At 38.4% G+C, this 19451-nt stretch overlaps 1 protein-coding gene across 1 annotated transcript; it reads left to right on the forward strand.

The window, feature by feature from the left end:
• Positions 1-17010: 17010 nt before the first annotated feature.
• On the forward strand, positions 17011-18993 carry LOC121993841 (VAN3-binding protein-like). Its single transcript, XM_042548132.1, has 7 exons — positions 17011-17386; positions 17457-17528; positions 17622-17690; positions 17751-18108; positions 18186-18344; positions 18414-18524; positions 18614-18993. The coding sequence occupies exons 1-7, from the start codon at positions 17204-17206 to the stop codon at positions 18826-18828; spliced, it is 1167 nt and encodes a 388-aa protein (XP_042404066.1). The 5' UTR covers positions 17011-17203; the 3' UTR covers positions 18829-18993.
• Positions 18994-19451: the final 458 nt, after the last annotated feature.

A 19451-nucleotide genomic window follows, 5' to 3' on the forward strand; every position in this document is an offset into this window, starting at 1 on the left:
CCTTCGAACCTGCACATTTTGATTCGTGCACTTCAAAAATCGAGAAAAATTCTTCTAATGAAATTTTTTCTAAGTCTTTTGAAATGTAAAAGGCATCTACTAGTGATGCCCATTTTGAATTTCTCAGAAACGAATTTAACACGTACCTTAGCGAATCTCGGTTACTTACCTTTTCTTTGAGATTCGACAGTCCGATGATGATCTCTTTGATTCTTGAGTGCAGATGCGCAACTGTCTCGTCTTCCCCAAGTCGTAGGCTGGTGAGCTAATTGCGAAGTAGATCTCTTCTAGCGAGCTTGGCTTCGGACATTCCTTCGTGCAGCTCGAGCAACTTCTCCCAAAGTTCTTTTGCTGAGTCATAGTTCCCGATTCGATTGACTTCTTGTGGCGGAAGAACGCTTAACAGATGATATTCTGCTTTGCCGTTCGCCACAAAGTCAGCCTACTCATTTTTCATCCATTGATTTTTTTCATTACCCTCTGGAGCTACAAAGTCAAGTTCCATTGTTAAAATTAAATCAAAGTCTATTGTGAAAAATACCTGCATCAGTTTTTTCCAGGTTGCGAAATCCCCTTCGTATTTCGGCGGGTGGATGCTTGGTCCGGCCATTATGTTTGCTTCAATTGACTGTTAGTCCTCCTGAAGTGCCTTGGCTCTGATACCACTTGTAGGACCGTTGGGGCCGGCTAGAACGGAGGTTGAATAGCCCTGAAAAAATAAAGAAAAAAATACCCTTCTCGAACTTTCAACAAAACACTTGCATAAAATAAATTGAACAGAAACTAAAGAAAGAGGCACAAGATATTTTTACTTGGTTACAAACAAGGAGGTTGTTAATCGAAGGAATGTTACACTAGTATCTCCTTCAGGCGAAGAAGCTTCTTACAGCAGTGAAAGCGCAAAACAGAGAAGCTAATTTAAAACTGAAGCGTACAAGCGTTGGAAATGAATTGGTCTAAGTTGTTGTAAAGCTTCTGGACCAAGGCTATATTTATAGCCTTGGTTGGGGTGCCCTGAGGGTTCCGGGCACACTGGGGGGATAAATTTTATCCCCCAACATTCAGATCGAGTCAAAGCTTGATCTTGAGAAAAAGTCAACTCTGGGCGCCTCGGTACGTTCCGCGTGCGCCGGACCCAAAAGTCAACTTTGGTTGACTTTTTCGGTCTGGGTCCTCTGCTCCGGCTCTGGTCACCTCGGTCTGGGTCTTCAACTCCGGATCCACTCGCTTGGGTGATCTCGGCCATCCGGAAAAGGGCTCACCCGAACCCAACTTCCGGTCTTCTCGAGTGGTCTTCCGCTCCGACTTCTCGTCCCTCGGAATCGCCGCGTATTTCCTTCTTGTCCGCCGGCGTACTCATCCGCAGTCTTCGTCCCTCGGACGCACCACGTGTCGTCCTTCTTGCTAGCTGCGTCTCTTGCTCCTCGAGCAGTCTTCTGCTCCGACTTTCGTCCCTCGGAACCACCGCATGCTTCTTTCTCGTTCACCGGTATACTCTTCCATAGCGCCTCATCCCTCGGATGCACCGCGTGCCGTCCTTCTCGCTAGCTACGTCTTCCACTCGACTACCTGTGCTCCTAAGCTCCTACACACTTAGACACAAGGTTAGAAACACACAGGACCTAACTTAACTTGTTGATCACACCAAAACAACCTTGGGGTTCCAACAACTATGTCCTAGTAATCTAGGTTGATGATGTCCCCTTGAGGAGCTCACAAAGATTGTCATGTAAACCCTGCAGGTGGACTTAGTCTGACATGACAATAAGGTTGAGTGGTACTACTTTTGGAGCTAGATATTAATTAAGTGAGTTGTCAGTAACTCATTTAATTAGTGGGCATTCGATATCTTAAACAGAGGGAGACTAACACACTCATGATAAGAAGAAGCCCATACTGTAATATGGGATTGGTGCGATAGTGTAATAATAAATCTTTAGTGGTATGAGTTATTATTGATGAACTTGAGTTGGGTGTTCGGGGCGAACACGGGAAGCTCAAGCTCATCGGGAGACCAAAATCAATTTCTCCTCTCGATCCCTGTTGTAGCCTCTTATTTATAAAGCCTTATATCCACTTAAAGCCAAGCTTCTTACCCATCTTGTTGTGGCCGGCCAAGCCAAGCTTGGAGCCCAAGCTAGGGTCGGCCAAGCCCTTCATGGAGCCCAAGTAGGGGCCACCCAAGCCATGCTTGGTGACCAAGCATGGGGTCGACCAAAGTAAAATAAAAGGAAGTTTTGTAAATAAAATTTTGTTAAATCTTTCCTTATTTGTAGTAATCTACAATGGTTAAAAGAGAGATTTTATTTTATTTTAAATCTTTCCTTTTTTATAGTTATCTACAATGGTTAAAAAAAGATTTTAATTTTGTTAAAAACTTTCCTTTTATAGTCATCCTCATGATTTTAAAAGAGAGTTTTAAAATTTTAAAATCTTTCCTTTTATACCTATCTACAAAGGATTAAAGAGAGATTTTAATTTTATTAAATCTTTCCTTATTTGTAGTTATCTATAATGATTAAAAGAGAGATTTTAATTTTTAATAAAACTTTCCTTTTTGTAACCATGTTTTAAAAAGAGAAATTTTAATTAATCTTTCTTTTTTTGTAGTTGTCTACATGTTTTAAAAGAGAGAGATTAATTTTAAAACTTTCCTTTATTGCCATGTACAATAGGAAATTTAGAAAAGAGAGATTTTAATTATTGTTAAAATTTCCATTTTTTAAAGGGAGGCCACAAATAAGAAAGTTTTAATTATGTTTAAAACTTTCCCCTTGACCAAGGATTATATAAGAGAAGGAGAGGGTGTCTCATGAAAAAAGACAATCCTATTCTCTCCTCTCTTTTCCTTGGTGTGGCCAGCCCCTTCCTCCCTCTCTCTTCCTTAGTCTAGCGGCACACCTTCCTTCTTCTCTTCTTCTCTTCTTATCTGCTTTCTAAGGTCGGCATCCATATTCCAAGGTGGCCGAAACTTAAAGGAAAAAGGAGAAGACTCTACATAGGTGGTTGGTTACTAGAAGGAGAAGAAAGGAAGAAAGTTTCCTATTTTGGCATCCCTTGGTGGCTCAAGAGTCTTAGAGGAAAAGAAGGAGCTTGGGTGAATTTCATCTTGGTAGATCGCCGCCCACATGACGTCCAAGAGAAAGAGAAGAATACAACAGAAGATCAAGAGGTCTATAAGCTACAAAGAAAGGTATAACTAGTTATTTATTTCCGTATCATAAGTAGTTCATGTTCTTTGTATAGATCTTGTAAAACCAAATACAAGAGGCTATCAATTTTAAGTTAACATTTTTGTTATCAATTTTATTTTTTCGATTTCATGTTTCGATAATGTGTTTCTATTGAGGTCTTTATAGTTAAACCTAGTTTACTGTAAGATGTTAAATATCTGATTTCTTTGTGAGGTTTTGTGTAGGAAGTGGTGGATGATCTCATACCCAAGAAGGCCTAGTTCCTTGCCATGTTTAACCTGGAAGCTGATCTTTGAAATAGATATTTGATAACTTCTGTAATACTGTTTAACTTAGGAAGAACACATCGGTTAAATTTGGAGTAAAAATGTTAAGTATCGTTTCCAATCCAAGTTTAACTTCTGAAGGACAATTTGGATTAATAATGTTAAGCATCATTTGCAATCCAAATTTAACTTTGGTAGAGCACATGGGTAGCTAGGATAGTTCTATGCTTGTACAAATTTTTGTACAAGGGAACTAGGACGGTATTCCGAGTAGCAACCAACAATTGGTATCAAAGCTAGGTTTTAGCCTCTGTGTGTTTGGTTTTTAGTTTAATTATGCACATGTCATACATAATTTAGGCATGATAATAGTAGGATGTGCAAATAGATTAACTTTGTAGTTGCAGGCATCCTAGATCTAACTATTATGGCCATGTTGTGTTTGTGTGTGATTGGACCCTCGGACATGTCGAGGGCATTTTATGTGTGTGCATGATTGTAATATGAAATACGGCAGGAGCTGTATTAGTTATTAGGATTTTATATTTTGTTCGATCTAGATTATATGTACATTCCTTTGTAGAATGTAGGATCGATAAATGTAAAATTTTATTTTTGTCGTGAATCGTATCTTTGCGAGGCGTGAGACTATTTGAGGACTAGAGGCACAGCGGAAAAAGAAGCAAGATAGATGTGACGACTAGACCCGATGGCGGTGGCTAAAGATGGCAGCAGCTAGGGTTACTGCCACACGGAGGACAGCTATGGATAAAGGCCATAATAGTTGGAAAATTATTTTTCTTATTTATTGCCTTTTATGCTGTGTGTGCTTGTGTTTGTGTGCTAGGGTGCATGATAAAATTCCTCGTTCTAAATAACTAAGTGGGAGAGGAATTTAATTAAATTCCACGGTCTCCATTACTAGTTTGTAAGTGATGCATTTAAACTTGCGCGTTGGCTCTGAGTGCCTTCCTCCACATCGGATGAGTTTGTTTGCATATCACTAGATCAAACTTCCTTAATAGATGATTATAGGAAATTATTTAGGATGTGTGTGATATTCTCCATCTGAAGGGGCATAATTCTATTTAGTGGACTTAGTATCAAGTAATGGTATACACTTAGGCACATTTAATAGTATCCTCCCCATCGGAATCACTGCTATTATTTGTGTGACCGAAGAAAAACCAACTATTAATTTGTCATAAAGTTAGATAAAACCCCCTGTTACAAATTATTGAATTTGTATACGTCCACACTATCGTGGCATACAAAATTCATGGTGTTTGAGGTAATTTTATTTGTCATAAAGTTAGGTTGACAAAATAAAATTAATGAGTAAAACCTCCTCTTACAAATGATTGAATTTGTATACGTTCACACTATCGTTGCATATAAAATTCATGGTGTTTGAGGTATTTTAGGTTGACAAGATAATTAATGGGTAAAACCCTTCTCTTATAAATGTTTGAATTTGTATACATCCACACTATCGTGGCATACAAAATTCACAGTGTTTGAGGTGTTGTTGAATTTAAATGATATTATTTGAGAAATCAATATTATTTTAAATTCTAATATTATGACCAAATATTTGATTAAAGACAGACCAACTATTAATTTTATTTGTCATAAAGTTAGGTTGACAAGATAATAAAATTAATGGATAAAACCTTCTCTTACAAATGTTTGAATTTGAATACGGTTTTGAGGTGTTGATATTGACCAAATATTTTGTGATTCTTTGGATTTCAAATGGTTTTCAATCCCCTAGTTGTTATACTAGTGAATAGACTTACTAGTCCCAATTATAATGATTGGAAACAAAATTTGGACACTAAGGTGGGCTGTCCTCTCAGAAATGAGAACAATATAGGTGTATCTTATTCATTAGTTGTTGAAACATGTTTAGTGATGCTATCTACCGGTACCTTGTGTGTAGATACGGGAGCCACTGATCATGTCTGCAATTCATTACAGGGGTTCTAGGAAACCCGACAACTACATGAAGGAGAAGTCACTGTTTATGGGCAATGCTACAAAAGTAGCAGCTGTTGCAGTGGGAGATTTTTATAGGAATAAAATATTGATTTTGAGAAATTGTCTTTACGTACCAAGTTTTAGAAAGAACTTGATTTCAGTTTCTAAACTATTCAAGGATGAATATTCTGTCTATTTTGATAACAAAGTTGTTATCAAGAAAAAAATAGGAAAGTTATCTGTACGTTGGTTGACAATTTATATACTCTAAATTCAATAACTCCCATGATACAACAAATGAAAATTAATAACACATCTTCTAATTCAAATAAGAGAAAGCAGCCTTTGGAAATGAACCAAACATATCTTTGACATCTAAGGCTAGATCATATTAACTTGAGTAGGATTCAAAGGTTAATAGCCAATGGACTTTTGAGTTCATTGGTGGTGGAAAACTTTCCAACCTACGAGTCTTGCTTGGAAGGAAAAATGACCAAAAGACCTTTTAAGGCTAAGGGGTATAGAGTCAAAGATGTGTTGGAATTAGTTCATTCTGATTTGTGTGGACCTATGACTATCCAGGTAAGAGGTGGTTTCGAATATTTCGTCTCTTTTATAGATGACTATTAGAGATATGGGTACATTTACTTGATGCGCCGCAAGTCTGAGTGCTTTGATGAGTTCAAAGAGTACAACGTTGATGTGGAGAAACGTCATGGTAAAAGTATCAAGACACTACGGTATGATCGTGGTAGAGAGTACCTCTTAGGATAGTTTAGGAGTTACTTATCAGAGGCTAAGATTAAATCTCAACTGTCTACACCTGGTATACCCCAACAGAATGGTGTGACAGAACGAAGGTATAAGATTCTTATTGAAATAGTTAGATCAATGATGAGTTATTCAGAATTACCAAATTCATTTTGAGGATATACTCTAGAAACGGTAGTGAACATAGTACCTTCTAAGTCAGTACCCTCTACTCCCATAGAATTATGGAATGAGTGTAAGCCTATTCTAAAACATATTCGGATTTGGGGTAGTCCAGCACATGTGCTGAAGGGAAATATTGATAAGTTGGAATTACGAACAGGAGTTCACTTGTTTGTGGGTTATCCTAGAGAAACAAAAGGAGGTTTATAGTCCTAAAAATTAGAAGGTCATTGTTGGCACCAATGCCCGATTTCAGAAGAGGGCTATGTAATGAAGCACAAGCCCATGAGTAAAATTGTTCTTAAGAAAATTAGAGAAGACACGTGTAAACTAGTACCAACTATACAAGATGATATACCACAAGAAACTGCAACACGTGTCACAAATGATGCATAACTACAAGAAGTGCCTCGTCGTAGTGAGAAGGTTGTTAGGCAACCTAATAGATTCATGTTTTTGGGAGAGTCTTTGGACTTGATCCCTTGTGAACATGAACTTGATCCCCGGACATATGATGAAGCACTCCAAGATAAAGATCCAGCATCTTGGCAAAGTGCAATGAACTCTGAAATAGAATCTATATATTCTAATCAGGTCTGAGAGCTAGTAGAACCATCAAATGGTGTAAAAGCCATTGGATGTAAATGGATCTACAATAGAAAAAGAGGGACAGACGGGAAGGTGGAAACTTTCAAAGCAAGGCTTATTGCAAAAGGGTATACTCAGAAAGAGGAAATCGATTATGAGGAAACTTTTTCACCGATAGCCATGCTTAAGTCTATCTGGATTCTTTTATCTATTGCTGCTCATATGAATAATGAGATTTGACAAATGGATGTCAAGACAGCTTTCCTTAATGAAAGTCTTGAAGAAAACATCCATATGAAGCAACCAGAGGGATTCATTGCGAAGGGCAAAGAACATCTTGTATGTAAGCTCAATTGGTCTATTTATGGACCGAAGCAAGTTTCGAGATCTTGGAACATCCGGTTTAATGAAGTTATCCAGTCTTACGGATTCATTTAGTGTCGGGATGAGTCTTGTGTGTTGGTTGCTACTCGGAAAGCCTAATGGTTCCACTGTACAAAAATTTTGTACAAAGGTCTGAACCTTTTCCTAGCTACCATGTGTTCTTTTAAATTAAACTTGGATCGCCTGCGGAACTTAACACATTTGATCCAAAGTTTAATTTATTTGTTCTTTTAGGTTTAGACTTGGATCTCCTGCGGAACTTAACACTTTTGATCCAAATCACCTAGGTTATTAATTCCATTAAATATTAATTTCCAAAATTGGCTTCCAGGACAACATGGCGAGGGACATGGCCTTTTTGGATATGGGAACAACCACCACTGCCTAGACAAAGTCTTTTAAGGAAAGCTAATATTTAATTTCCTTAAATAACTTTAGGTCAACCGAAAAGAACAATCAAATCACAAGGAAAAGAAAGACAAAAGAATACCACATCGAAAACAAATTCGAAATACTAGAATCGCATGCCTCTTGTATTTGGTATTTTTACAAAGAAACAAAAACTAGTATGAAGCAGAAATTAAATACTAGTATACCTTTTCTTTTGCAAGCAAAAACCTCTAGGTCTTCTACCGTATTCCTCTTCTAACCTCGAACGTTGTGTGGGCAATGATCTTCCGAGATGAGAAACCACCAAAGCACCTTCTTATCCTTTCTTCAAGTTTCGGCCAAGCACAATGCTTCCAAAAGATGAAGATCTTTTTCCACCAACCAAGCTCCAATGGATGCAAGCTTTCTCTCCTTCTTCTCCAAGCTAGAATCCGGCCACCACTTGATCTCCAAAGAGGATGTGAGGTTCGGCCACAAGGATGGAGAGAAGAGAAAAGGAAGAGGCCGGCCACACCAAGGAAGAAAAGAGGGAGAAAATAATAGAGGTTGTTCACCTTGAAGGCTCCCAAAACCCCCTCTTTTATAATCCTTAGCTTTGGCAAATAAGGAAATTTAATTACAATAAAATTTTCTTAACTTTCCTTGTCATGAATTAATTAAGAAAAATAAAATAAAATTTCCCAATTAAACATGTCATGGTTGGCCACCTCATAGAGAGCAAACAAGAAAATTTTCAATCAACAATTAAAAATTCCTTATTTGTCTTCGAAAATTTTAAAAAATAAAATTTCCCTTTAAAATCCCTTCATGGTTGATAAAAAGAAATTTCTATAATTTTAATTTTTCAAAATGTGAATAATTTACAAAGAAGAAAAATAAAATATCTTTCCAATCTACAAATAAGGAAAGAGATTTAATCTCTCTCTTTCATCTTTTGTAGAAACTTATAAAAGAGATATTTTAATTTTTAATCTCTCCAATAAATTATATCTTTCACATAAGAAAATTTTAAAATTAAAATTCTTTTTAAATTTAATAGGGCCGGCCACCTAAGCTTGGGTTCAAGCTAGGGCCCGGCCACCCATGAACCAATGGTTTGGCCGGCCCCTACAACATGGGTATGAAGGTGGGTATAGGTGGGTATAGTACTCTATAAATAAGAGGTTACGATAGGGACCGAGAGGAGGAATTGGTTTTGGTCTCCCGATAAAATTAAGCATCTCGTGTTCGCCCCGAACACACAACTTAATTTTATCAATAATAATTCATTCCACTAGAGAACTATTATTGAGCTACCGCACCAATCCCAAATTATATTTTTGGGCTTCTTCTTATTATGAGTGTGTTAGTCTCCCTGTGTTTAAGATGTCGAATGTCCACTAATTAAGTGAGTTACTGACAACTCATTTAATTAATATCTTAGTCCAAGAATAGTACCACTCAACCTTATCGTCATGTCGGACTAAGTCCACCTGCAGGGTTTAACATGACAATCCTTATGAGCTCTCCTTGGGGACATTATCAACCTAGATCAATAGGACACAGTTTCCTTCTATAATCAACAACACACACTATAAGTGATATCATTTCTCAACTTATCGGGCTTATTGATTTATCGAACTAAATCTCACCCATTGATAAATTAAAGAAATAAATATCAAATATATGTGCTTGTTATTATATTAGGATTAAGAGCACACACTTTCATAATAACTGAGGTCTTTGTTCCTTTATAAAGTCAGTATAAAAGAAACGACCTCTAATGGTCCTACTCAATACACTCTAAGTGTACTAGTGTAATTATATAGTTAAGATAAACTAATTCCTAATTACACTACGACCTTCCAATGGTTTGTTCCTTTCCATTTTGGTCGTGAGCTACTGTTTATAATTTATAAGGTACTGATAACATCATCTTCTGTATGTGACACCACATACTATGTTGTCTACAATATAAATTAATTGAACAACTACAAACAAATGTAGATAATTTGACCAAATGTGATTCTTTATTCAAGATAAATGTTTACAAAAGCTTAGGCTTTCAGTATACACTCTAACATTGTGTATACAAGAAGTGTGACGGAAACGTGATGGTATTTCTTGTACTATACATAGATGACATTTTGTTAGTTGGCAACAATATCAAGTGTTGTCAGAAGTAAGGGTATGGTTATCCAAGTAATTCGATATGAAGGACTTGGGAGGATGCGGACATATTCTTGGATCAAAGTAATAAGGGATCGCAAGAAAAGAATGTTGTGCTTATCCCAAACTTCATATATCGATACTATCCTAGATTGTTTTATCATGCAAGACTCCAAGAAAGGTTTTATACCTTTTCAGCATGGAGTATCTTTATCCAAAGAGATGTCTCCTAAGACATCAAAAGAGATAGAGGAAATGAAGGCAGTTCTTTATGCTTCAGCTGTAGAAAGCCTAATGTATGCAATGGTATATACTAGACCAGATATCTGTTTTGTCATGGGCATGATTAGTAGATATCAAAGTAATCCAGGACAGGGACATTGGACTGTCGTAAAGCATATATTAAAGTACCTGAGAAGGACTAGAGATTATATGTTGGTTTACCAAGCAGATAACTTGCTCCCTGTGGGTTACACGGATTCGGATTTCCAATCAGATAGGGAAAATAGTAAGTCAACCTCGGGGTTTTGTGTTTACTTTAGGAAGTGAAGCCATAACAATGGAGGAGTGTTAAGCAGAAATGCGTTTCAGACTCCACTATGGAAGCTGAGGATGTGGCAGCCTCTGAGGCAGCTATAGAAGTTGTATGGCTCAGAAACTTCATGATGGACTTAGATGTGATTCCTGGTTTGCCCAAAATTATTACAGTGTTTTGTGAAAATAAGTGGTGCAGTAGAACACTCGAAGGAACCACGAGCCCATAAGGCAAGTAAACACATAAAGCGCAAGTACCACCCAATACGAGACATCGTATAACGAGGAGAAGTTGTTGTCACCTAGATTGCATCAGTAGATAACCTGGATCTTTTCACTAAGGCCCTTAAGGCAAGAACTTTTGATGGGCATGTTGAGGGGATGGGAATCAGATGTATGGCAGCATCGTCTTTTAGTATAAGTGGGAGATTGTTAGGATATATACTAACAGCCTAGCTTTTGTATAAACATTTATAAGAATTACATTGGTCAAAAATCTACATTTATGCTAAGTGTAGTTGTCCATTTAATTTATATTGTAGATAACATGGTGTGAGGTGACACACAGAAGATCATGTTATTAGTTCCTTATAAATTATAAATAGTAGCTCACAACCAAGATGGAATGGGGTAAACCATTGGAGTGGTTATAGTGTAATTTGATGTTAGTTTTGTTGGTGCAACATCCCTCAGGTCAAGGTTGACCTAGTTGACCAAGCTTGAGTCTTGGTTTGGGTTTCGATGTTTGACAATGCAAGGTTGATTGAAGAAGAGTCAAGTAGGTCAAGGATGACCGGATACTTGACTGGGAAGTCCTAACTGGCATGTTAGGCAGGAGGAAAATCCTGGTGAGTGAAGCCAGGTGAAAGACCTAGTGAGTGAAGCTAGGCAGGAGAAAAATCCTGGTGAGTGAAGCCAGGTGAAAGACCTAGTGAGTGAAGCTAGGCAATTGGGAAGTCCTAGTGAGTGAAGCTAGGCAGGAGAAAAATCCTGGTGAGTGAAGCCAGGTGAAAGACCTAGTGAGTGAAGCTAGGCAATTGGGAAAGTCCTGGTGAGTGAAGCCAGGCAAGAGAAATCCAGAAGGGTCAAGGTTGACCAGACATCTGGTGAGAGTCCAAGTAGGTCAAAGGGATTGACCGGATACTTGGCACGAGAAAGAAAAGTCCAAGTAGGTCAGAGGGACTGACCGGATACTTGGCAAGAAGAGAAAAGTCCAAGTGGATCAAAGGGATTGACCAGACACTTGGTGAGAGAGTCCTAGCCGGTCAAGGGTGACCGGATGCTAGGTCTTATGTACCAACAAGTCATGGTTGACTAGATGTTGGTTTAGGGGGCTTTGGACTTGGTTTTGGGCAAAAACCAAGGTTTGGATTGATCCGTGGATTGATCCAGCAGGTTTGGATTGATCCGTGGATTGATCCAGCAGGTTTGGATTGATCCGTGGATTGATCCAGTAGGTTTGGATCGATCCGTGGATCGATCCAGCAGATCTGGATCGATCAGTGGATCGATCCAGAAGATTTGGATCGATCCACCGATCGATCCGGTGAGTCCCCGCGAACAGAACTCCTCTGGATCGATCCGTGGATCGATCCAGAGGTCCCAATCGATCAGTGGATCGATTGGGACGCTGCTGCTTCGCGCGATAAGCGCTGGATCGATCCGTGGATCGATCCAAGCATGTTTCCAGAGCACAGAGGCGCTCTGGATCGATCCATGGATCGATCCAAAGCCTCCCCAATCGATTGGGAGCAATCCAATCGATTGGGATTCGACCGTTGGCGTCGTTTATAGCTGTTGGCGTACGATTCCTTCAGTAGATCTCCTCACCGATTCAACTCAGATCTTCACCAGCTCCTCCACAGCTCTCTCCAAGCTCGAGATCACCAGTTCTTGAAGGATCTTGGAAGTTCTCCAAGTCAAGAGGCGGATCTATTGCAAGAGGAAGAAGTTAGGGTTAAGGTTTTTATTGCACATCTTGTAAGCTTTTGCTTATCTTGTATTTCCCTTTCTTCTTCTTGTATTGAGAGGGTTGTAGGGCTTCTCCGCCTTTGGTAGTTACCATAAAGGAGTGTTATTCATAGTGGAGGGTGTGTGTGTTGGTGTGGATCCTTGGATTAGTCACCTATTGTGAGGTGGATACCAAGTAAACCAACCGTGTTAGCGTTGTGTGATTGTTTCTTTGTATTTCCGCTGCACATCTTTGAAGGAACAAGCACCGCCGAGCACCGAGCGAACGTGACGAGCTATTCCCCCCCCCCCCCCTCTAGCTACTTTTGGTCCTAATAAGTTTATCTTGACTATAAAATTACACTAGTACACTATAAGTGTATTGAGCAGGACCATTTGAGGTAGTTTCTTTTTATATTGACTACATAAAAGAACAAAACCTCTCTTATTATGGAAGTGCGTACTCTTAATCATGATATAATAACAAGCAGGTATACTTAATATTTATTTCTTTAATTTACCAAAGGGTGTGATTTAGTTCGTTAAATCAATAGACCCGATAAGTTGGGAAATGATATTATTTATATGGTGTGTTGTTGATTATAGAATGAAAGTGTGTCATAGTAATCTAGGTTGATAATGTCCCCTTGAGGAGCTCATAAAGATTGTAATGGAAACCCTGCAGGTGGACTTAATCCGACATGACAATAAGGTTGAGTGATACTATTCTTGGAGCTAGATATTAATTAAGTGAGTTGTCAGTATCTCATTTAATTAGTGGGCATTCGATATCTTAAACACAGGGAGACTAACACACTCATGATAAGAAGGAGCCCATATTGTAATATGGGATTGGTGCAGTAGTGCAATAATAACTCTTTAGTGGTATGAGTTATTATTGATAAACTTGAGTTAGGTGTTCGAGGCGAACACGGGAAGCTCAAGCTCATCGGGAGACCAAAATCAATTCCTCCTCTCGGTGTCTGTTGTAGCCTCTTATTTATAAAGCCTTATATCCACTTAAAGTCAAGCTTCTTACCCATCTTGTTATGGCTGGCCAAGCCAAGCTTGGAGCCCAAGCTAGGGTCGGCCAAGCCCTTCATGGAGCCCAAGTAGGGGTCGGCCAAGCCATGCTTGGTGACCAAGCATGGGGCCGTCCAAAGTAAAATAAAAGGAAGTTTTGTAAATAAAATTTTGTTAAATATTTTCTTATTTGTAGTAATCTACAATGGTTAAAAGAGAGATTTTATTTTGTTAAAATCTTTCCTTTTTTGTAGTTATCTACAATGGTTAAAAGAAAGATTTTAATTTTGTTAAAAACTTTCCTTTTATAGTCATCCTCATGGTTTTGAAATAAAGTTTTAAAATTTTAAAATCTTTCCTTTTATAGCTATCTATAAAGGATTAAAGGGAGATTTTAATTTTGTTAAAATCTTTCCTTATTTGTAGTTATCTATAATGATTAAAAGAGATATTTTAATTTTTGATAAAAGTTTCCTTTTTGTAACCATGCTTTAAAAATAGAAGTTTTAATTAATCTTTCCTTTTTTGTAGTTGTCTACATGTTTTAAAAGAGAGAGATTAATTTTAAAACTTTCTTTTATTGCCATGTACAATAGAAAATTTAGAAAAGAGAGATTTTAATTGCTGTTAAAATTTCCTTTTTTAAAGGGAGGTCACAAATAAGGAAGTTTTAATTATGTTTAAAACTTTCCTCTTTACCTTGAACAAGGATTATAAAAGAGAAGGAGAGGGAGCCTCATGAAAAAAGACAACCCTATTCTCTCCTCTCTTTTCCTTGTGTGGCCGACCCCTTCCTCCCTCTCTCTTTCTTAGGCCAGCATCACACCTTCCTTCTTCTCTTCTTATCTTCTTTCTAAGGTCGGCATCCATATTCCAAGGTGGCCAAAACTTGAAGGAAAAATGAGAAGATGCTACATAGGTGGCCGGTTACTAGAAGGAGAAGAAGAAGGAGTAGAAAGGAAGAAAGTTTCCTATTTTGACATCCCTTGGTGGCTCAAGAGTCTTAGAGGAAAAGAATGAGCTTGGATAGATTTCATCTTGGTAGATCGTCGCCCACACGACGTCCAAGAGAAGGAGAGGAATACAGCAGAAGATCAAGAGGTCTATAAGCTACAAAGAAAAGTATAACTAGTTATTTGTTTCCGCATCATAAAGAGTTCATGTTCTTTGTATAGATCTTGTAAAACCAAATACAAGAGGCTATCAATTTTAAGTTATCATTTTTGTTATCGATTTTATTTTTTGATTTCATGTTTCGATAATGTGTTTCTATTGAGGTCTCTATAGTTAAACCTAGTTTACTGTAAGAAGTTAAATATCCGATTTCTTTGTGAGGTTTTGTCTAGGAAGTTGTGGATGATCCCATACCCAAGAAGGCCTAGTGTCTCGCCATGTTTAAGCTGGAAGCCGATCTTTGAAATAGATATTTGATAACTTCTGTAATATGGTTTAACTTAGGAAAATCACATCGGTTAAACTTGGAGTAAAAATGTTAAGTATCGTTTCCAATCCAAGTTTAACTTCTGAAGGACAATTTGGATTAATAATGTTAAGCATCGTTTGCAATCCAAATTTAACTTCGGTAGAGCACATGGGTAGCTAGGATAGTTCTATGCTTGTACAAATTTTTGTACAAGGGAACTATGTTGGTATTCCGAGTAGCAACCAACAGAGATTTCCCTTACCTAGCCGCGACTATGACTTCCCTTGCCTAACCTCAGTTAAAACTTCTCTTGGTAGACTTCTCACTCTTGCTAGTCATCCATTCAACCTTGACCTGACTAGACTTCATTAAGCATATTATCAAACAAATATCAAAACCCTGGGGTTGTTTGTACCAACAATATGATAGAGGACTAGCATGTAGGAAAACTCATAGGGTTGATCGATAGTGGGGTCGACAGGTTATATGCTGAAAGACTTGTACTGAGTGGAAAGTTGGATCCCCTTACTCGGTCGGACATATGACCGATCGTCTCTGTGGTAAGTCTGACATCTCTTGAACTCGGTCGACTATCGAATGATCAGATATACAATAGATATCTTAATACAGATATAGAACACTAAGTCCTCGAGGTCCGACCAACTCCTACTCTAGTCATCCTCGTACTGAAGGCCTTAACGCTGGGCGAATAGCAAAATCCTATTGAAAATGACACGCTAGCTGTCACCTCCCTTTCACTTTAACTACCACATTATCCTAACTTTAACTACTATGTTATATCCGGATCTACCCGCAACCTCCGGTATCATGTATAATTTCACTTTTCAAATCCTCTAATACCAAATTAAGCATCATTTACCAAGTCTCTCCTCTTCACTCCCACAAAAAACAGGTCATATCGCCGTCAAAGAAAACCTTCTACGTCACAATGACAATTCACAGACTCACCAAGAAGCTACAGGCTCAAAAGGTTGAGTGGGCGCACAAACGGACAAGAACAGGAAAAGGGCCATGAGAGAAGATGCCTGCAGACTCTACATGTCTCCTGAGCTTGTGTTTGTGTAGCACATGTTCCTCCTCAACTGTTATCACCTCACCTGCTCCTGGGCTTTACTATAAATTGGCACAAGCACTCTGAAGAAACATCTTGAGCTTAGCAGGTGTTGTAGGACTGGTATTAAGGGATTGTTAATATAGCGGATCTATATTTGAGTTTAGTAGGTATTTGTGTGTAAAGCAAGACAATCGTCAAGCCCAATCCAATGAACACCATCAGCCCACTTCTACCCATGGAAGTTTACAGAAAATGTTTATGAAATCAAGGCAACAAACAATAATGTTAGGTTGCACTGTTAGCTTAATCACTCTTTAAATGTCAATTAAACAATGCAGCAAATCATGATAAAGCCGTGGCACATCCCTATCTCTTTTCATCAAACCTCTCTTTTGTTAAAGGATTAATAAATTAAAAAGAGATTAGGGAAGCTTCGCAAAAGTTTCACATTCCAGGTTGCTCAACCAGCTCTCATCATTCTACTCTCAACATTCCAGGTCGATGATAATTAAATCCATCTTCTTCATAAATTAAATCATACATACTGTTACGATATGCCTGCCAAATACAGAACAGATCGTATATGTAAACATTTCGAGCGAACTAGGTTTTTTTTTTTTTTTTTTTTTTTTTGAAGGTGCAAAGAAGTAGAGCAGATCAATGCACGAGCATACAGCATGGATACAGTCTTATTATTGAAGAATCTGTTTTTTTTTTTTAATTTACTAACAGTGAAGAGGGCTCACACACAGAGAAGGAGGTCTTAGGGAGAAGTGGCCTTGTAGTTGATAACAGAGGGCAAAGGCGGCTCATGCATTGATTAAGTCTGTATTTTCTTGATGCAATATAGCCTCATTGATTAAAACATGCAGCAACTTTAGATGATGAATTGAATTCTTTGGAGCGTTGATTACACGCTTGGCCATAATGGCAGAAAGTTCTGCTATATCGTGTACCACTACAATAGTGGCTACAGGCATGATTAATATAATAACTTTGATAGTGGCACCCAACACACCTACCTGTCACTCTCTTGAGATGTGTATGATAATCTAATGTCATGCATGAACCCTCTTTTTTGTGTTGTTAAGAAGCAGGTGGTGGCAATGATCCTCTCCATCTCTAATCTCATCCTAAAAGCCTAACCCTGCACACTACATGTCTCCCTTTTGTCTAGCTTATAATTTCCTAACTATCTTTACTTAAAAGAGTGCCCCAACTAATTGTCAGATTGTTTAGTGCAGTTGTTATGCTCCTCATGTGGAGATTGGTGCATACTCTATTTGTCCAGAGATTGCTATATATGTATTAGTACATGGAACTCAAGGCATTGGCCACCATTGCTATGGCTTCTGATGAATCCATGGATCTACTTTCACGCGCATGGTGTAGTTCTGCCATTCAAGTTTTCCAGCCAAGTGTAGACGATAGCTCAAGCGCGTTCAAAGAGAGGCAAATCGTGTCGTTCGAGAAGGAAAGAACAATTATGCCTTTGCCAGTGAGTAACTCTAGCTAATTTACCTTGTTTGTTAAGTAATAATGAGTACTTAGTGAGCATGTTGCTGCAGAATGGTAGGAGTCTTAATATCGATGAAGGTGTTTTCGATACGATGCCAAAAGTAAATTACGACGATGTGAAGGTGAAGAAATAGAGGAGTTGGTACATATCTGAAAATTATTGAAGTTTTTGTATACTGATAAGATTTTTTTTTTAAAAAAAACAAATTCTCTAGTCATGGATATGGCTGCAGAAGTCAATTCATCCAGAGCTGGACTATGATGTCTGCATGAGAAAGAAATGGGTATGAACAACTGAACACTTAGTTGCTTTATTAAGTATCTTTGACACTTAATCTGTGCAGTATTCTAAGAACATGATACCCTGGAAAGGGGTCTCAATAAGGAAATGGTTGAAAGAAGTGAAGCGAATAAGGAAAGAGGAAGAAAGGTTACACAAGGCAGAAGTGCATGCTGCAGTATCAGTTGCAGGGTTGGCAGCTGCACTAGCTGCCATTGCAGCAGAGAATTTAGATGCTGCTCAACACAAGTCAGTAAAAGATAAAGCAGTGGCATCAGCTGCTGCTCTTGTTGCAGCTCAATGCGCACAGATTGCAGAAGCAACCGGCGCGAAGCAGGAGCAGATCTCTTCAGCAATCAGTGAAGCAGTGGCTTCTTCCAATCCGACCGACATCTTAACCTTAACTGCTGCCACAGCAACATGTATAATTCACTAGTCCTTGCATAATTTCACCTTCATGATGCATCAACAAACTACAACTACTTGCTTCTTTTTTCAGCATTAAGAGGTGCTTCCACACTTAGAGGAAGACATGGCCACAAAGAGAAACCAAATGAGACTTCACAGACACAACATTCCAATGAGTTCGGGTTCGAATTTGGGAGATGCAGGGCCTCACTTGCAAAGGGGGATGAGATCCTTGTGGTAACAGAAAATGGTAATTATGTGTTCTCATGTTCAGATTTCGTGTTTGATGCAAAATTTATTGTTCCCTATGTTTGATTAGGGAAAAAAAGAAGGTTCAGGTCAGTGTCAGCCATTTTGAACAGGGAAGGCAAAGTTATCCTAAGGATCAAAAAGATAAATCTTCTCATGATCTTCTCCCCTGGAAAAGAAAGTAAGATATGAAGATTTCCAAATTATACAAAAAAAAACTAAAATTCACTACTCTCCCTACCAATTTCAGTCTAATTCATCTAAAAACAGGTGTAGTGAATGAATTGGAGACTAATCCTCTTGAAGAACCAGAGATGGGAGCAGATGGATCCTACTGCATCAGCATGCAAACCAGTCAAGGGAAGATTGAGCTCAAAATTTATGACTACGTGCAGTACAAGAAATGGATTACCACCATGAACCATATGCTGATGCTCTCTTCAACCTTGAGCAGGAAAAATCTACACCTGATGCGAAGGGACTAATTAACAAGTCTTGCTAAAATTCTGCAACCTGATTATTTTTCTTTTCTCTACTTTCTGTGTTCATACCTTGATAGAACAAGTTAATTTCGGGTGTAATTTGCATGCATGCCTGTTGTATATGTGGGAATGGATCATGTTGTTCAATGAAAATTTCATTTTAGAAGATGATCACAATGCACTCTTCCTTGCATCAATTCAAACAAGCAACGTTCTTTCTCTAATTTCCTCTATCCCCATTAATATCTCAACTCCCTTCAACCATCTCTTCCTCCTCCAATCCATTAATTCTTCAATCCAATTCGCAGTTTAAATCTCAAATCACCTCCAACTTCACTTCTCCTCCTCTTTGCAATCTTCTTCATCTCTGGCCTCTTCTGCCTCTTCACCATGTGCCTCATTCGGCACCCGACCATTGGGAAACACCACTGATAGAGCACGTTGTAAGTAGTTCCAAAGGTAATATGAGATCGATAGTCAAGATTATGTGATAATCAAAGTCAAGGTGAAGTGACAATCAAAGTCAAGGTATATGCAACTAAACAAACCACTTTCAACGGGGCTCAGCTCCCCACTTCTCACAGACATGGCTCACAGTATACACCTGATCGACCCCATAACCAATT

The sequence above is a fragment of the Zingiber officinale genome, chromosome 6A, assembly GCF_018446385.1.
Source record: "Zingiber officinale cultivar Zhangliang chromosome 6A, Zo_v1.1, whole genome shotgun sequence".
Classification (NCBI taxonomy): Eukaryota; Viridiplantae; Streptophyta; class Magnoliopsida; order Zingiberales; family Zingiberaceae; genus Zingiber; species Zingiber officinale.

Bases quoted from the DNA above. Each gene is read 5' to 3' on its own strand.
- LOC121993841 (XM_042548132.1), top strand. From the start codon at position 17,204: ATGGAACTCAAGGCATTGGCCACCATTGCTATGGCTTCTGATGAATCC. The intron at 17,529-17,621 runs GTGAAGAAATAG...CAAATTCTCTAG, and splicing joins TAAATTACGACGATGTGAAG to TCATGGATATGGCTGCAGAA. The intron at 18,525-18,613 runs GTAAGATATGAA...ATCTAAAAACAG, and splicing joins CTTCTCCCCTGGAAAAGAAA to GTGTAGTGAATGAATTGGAG.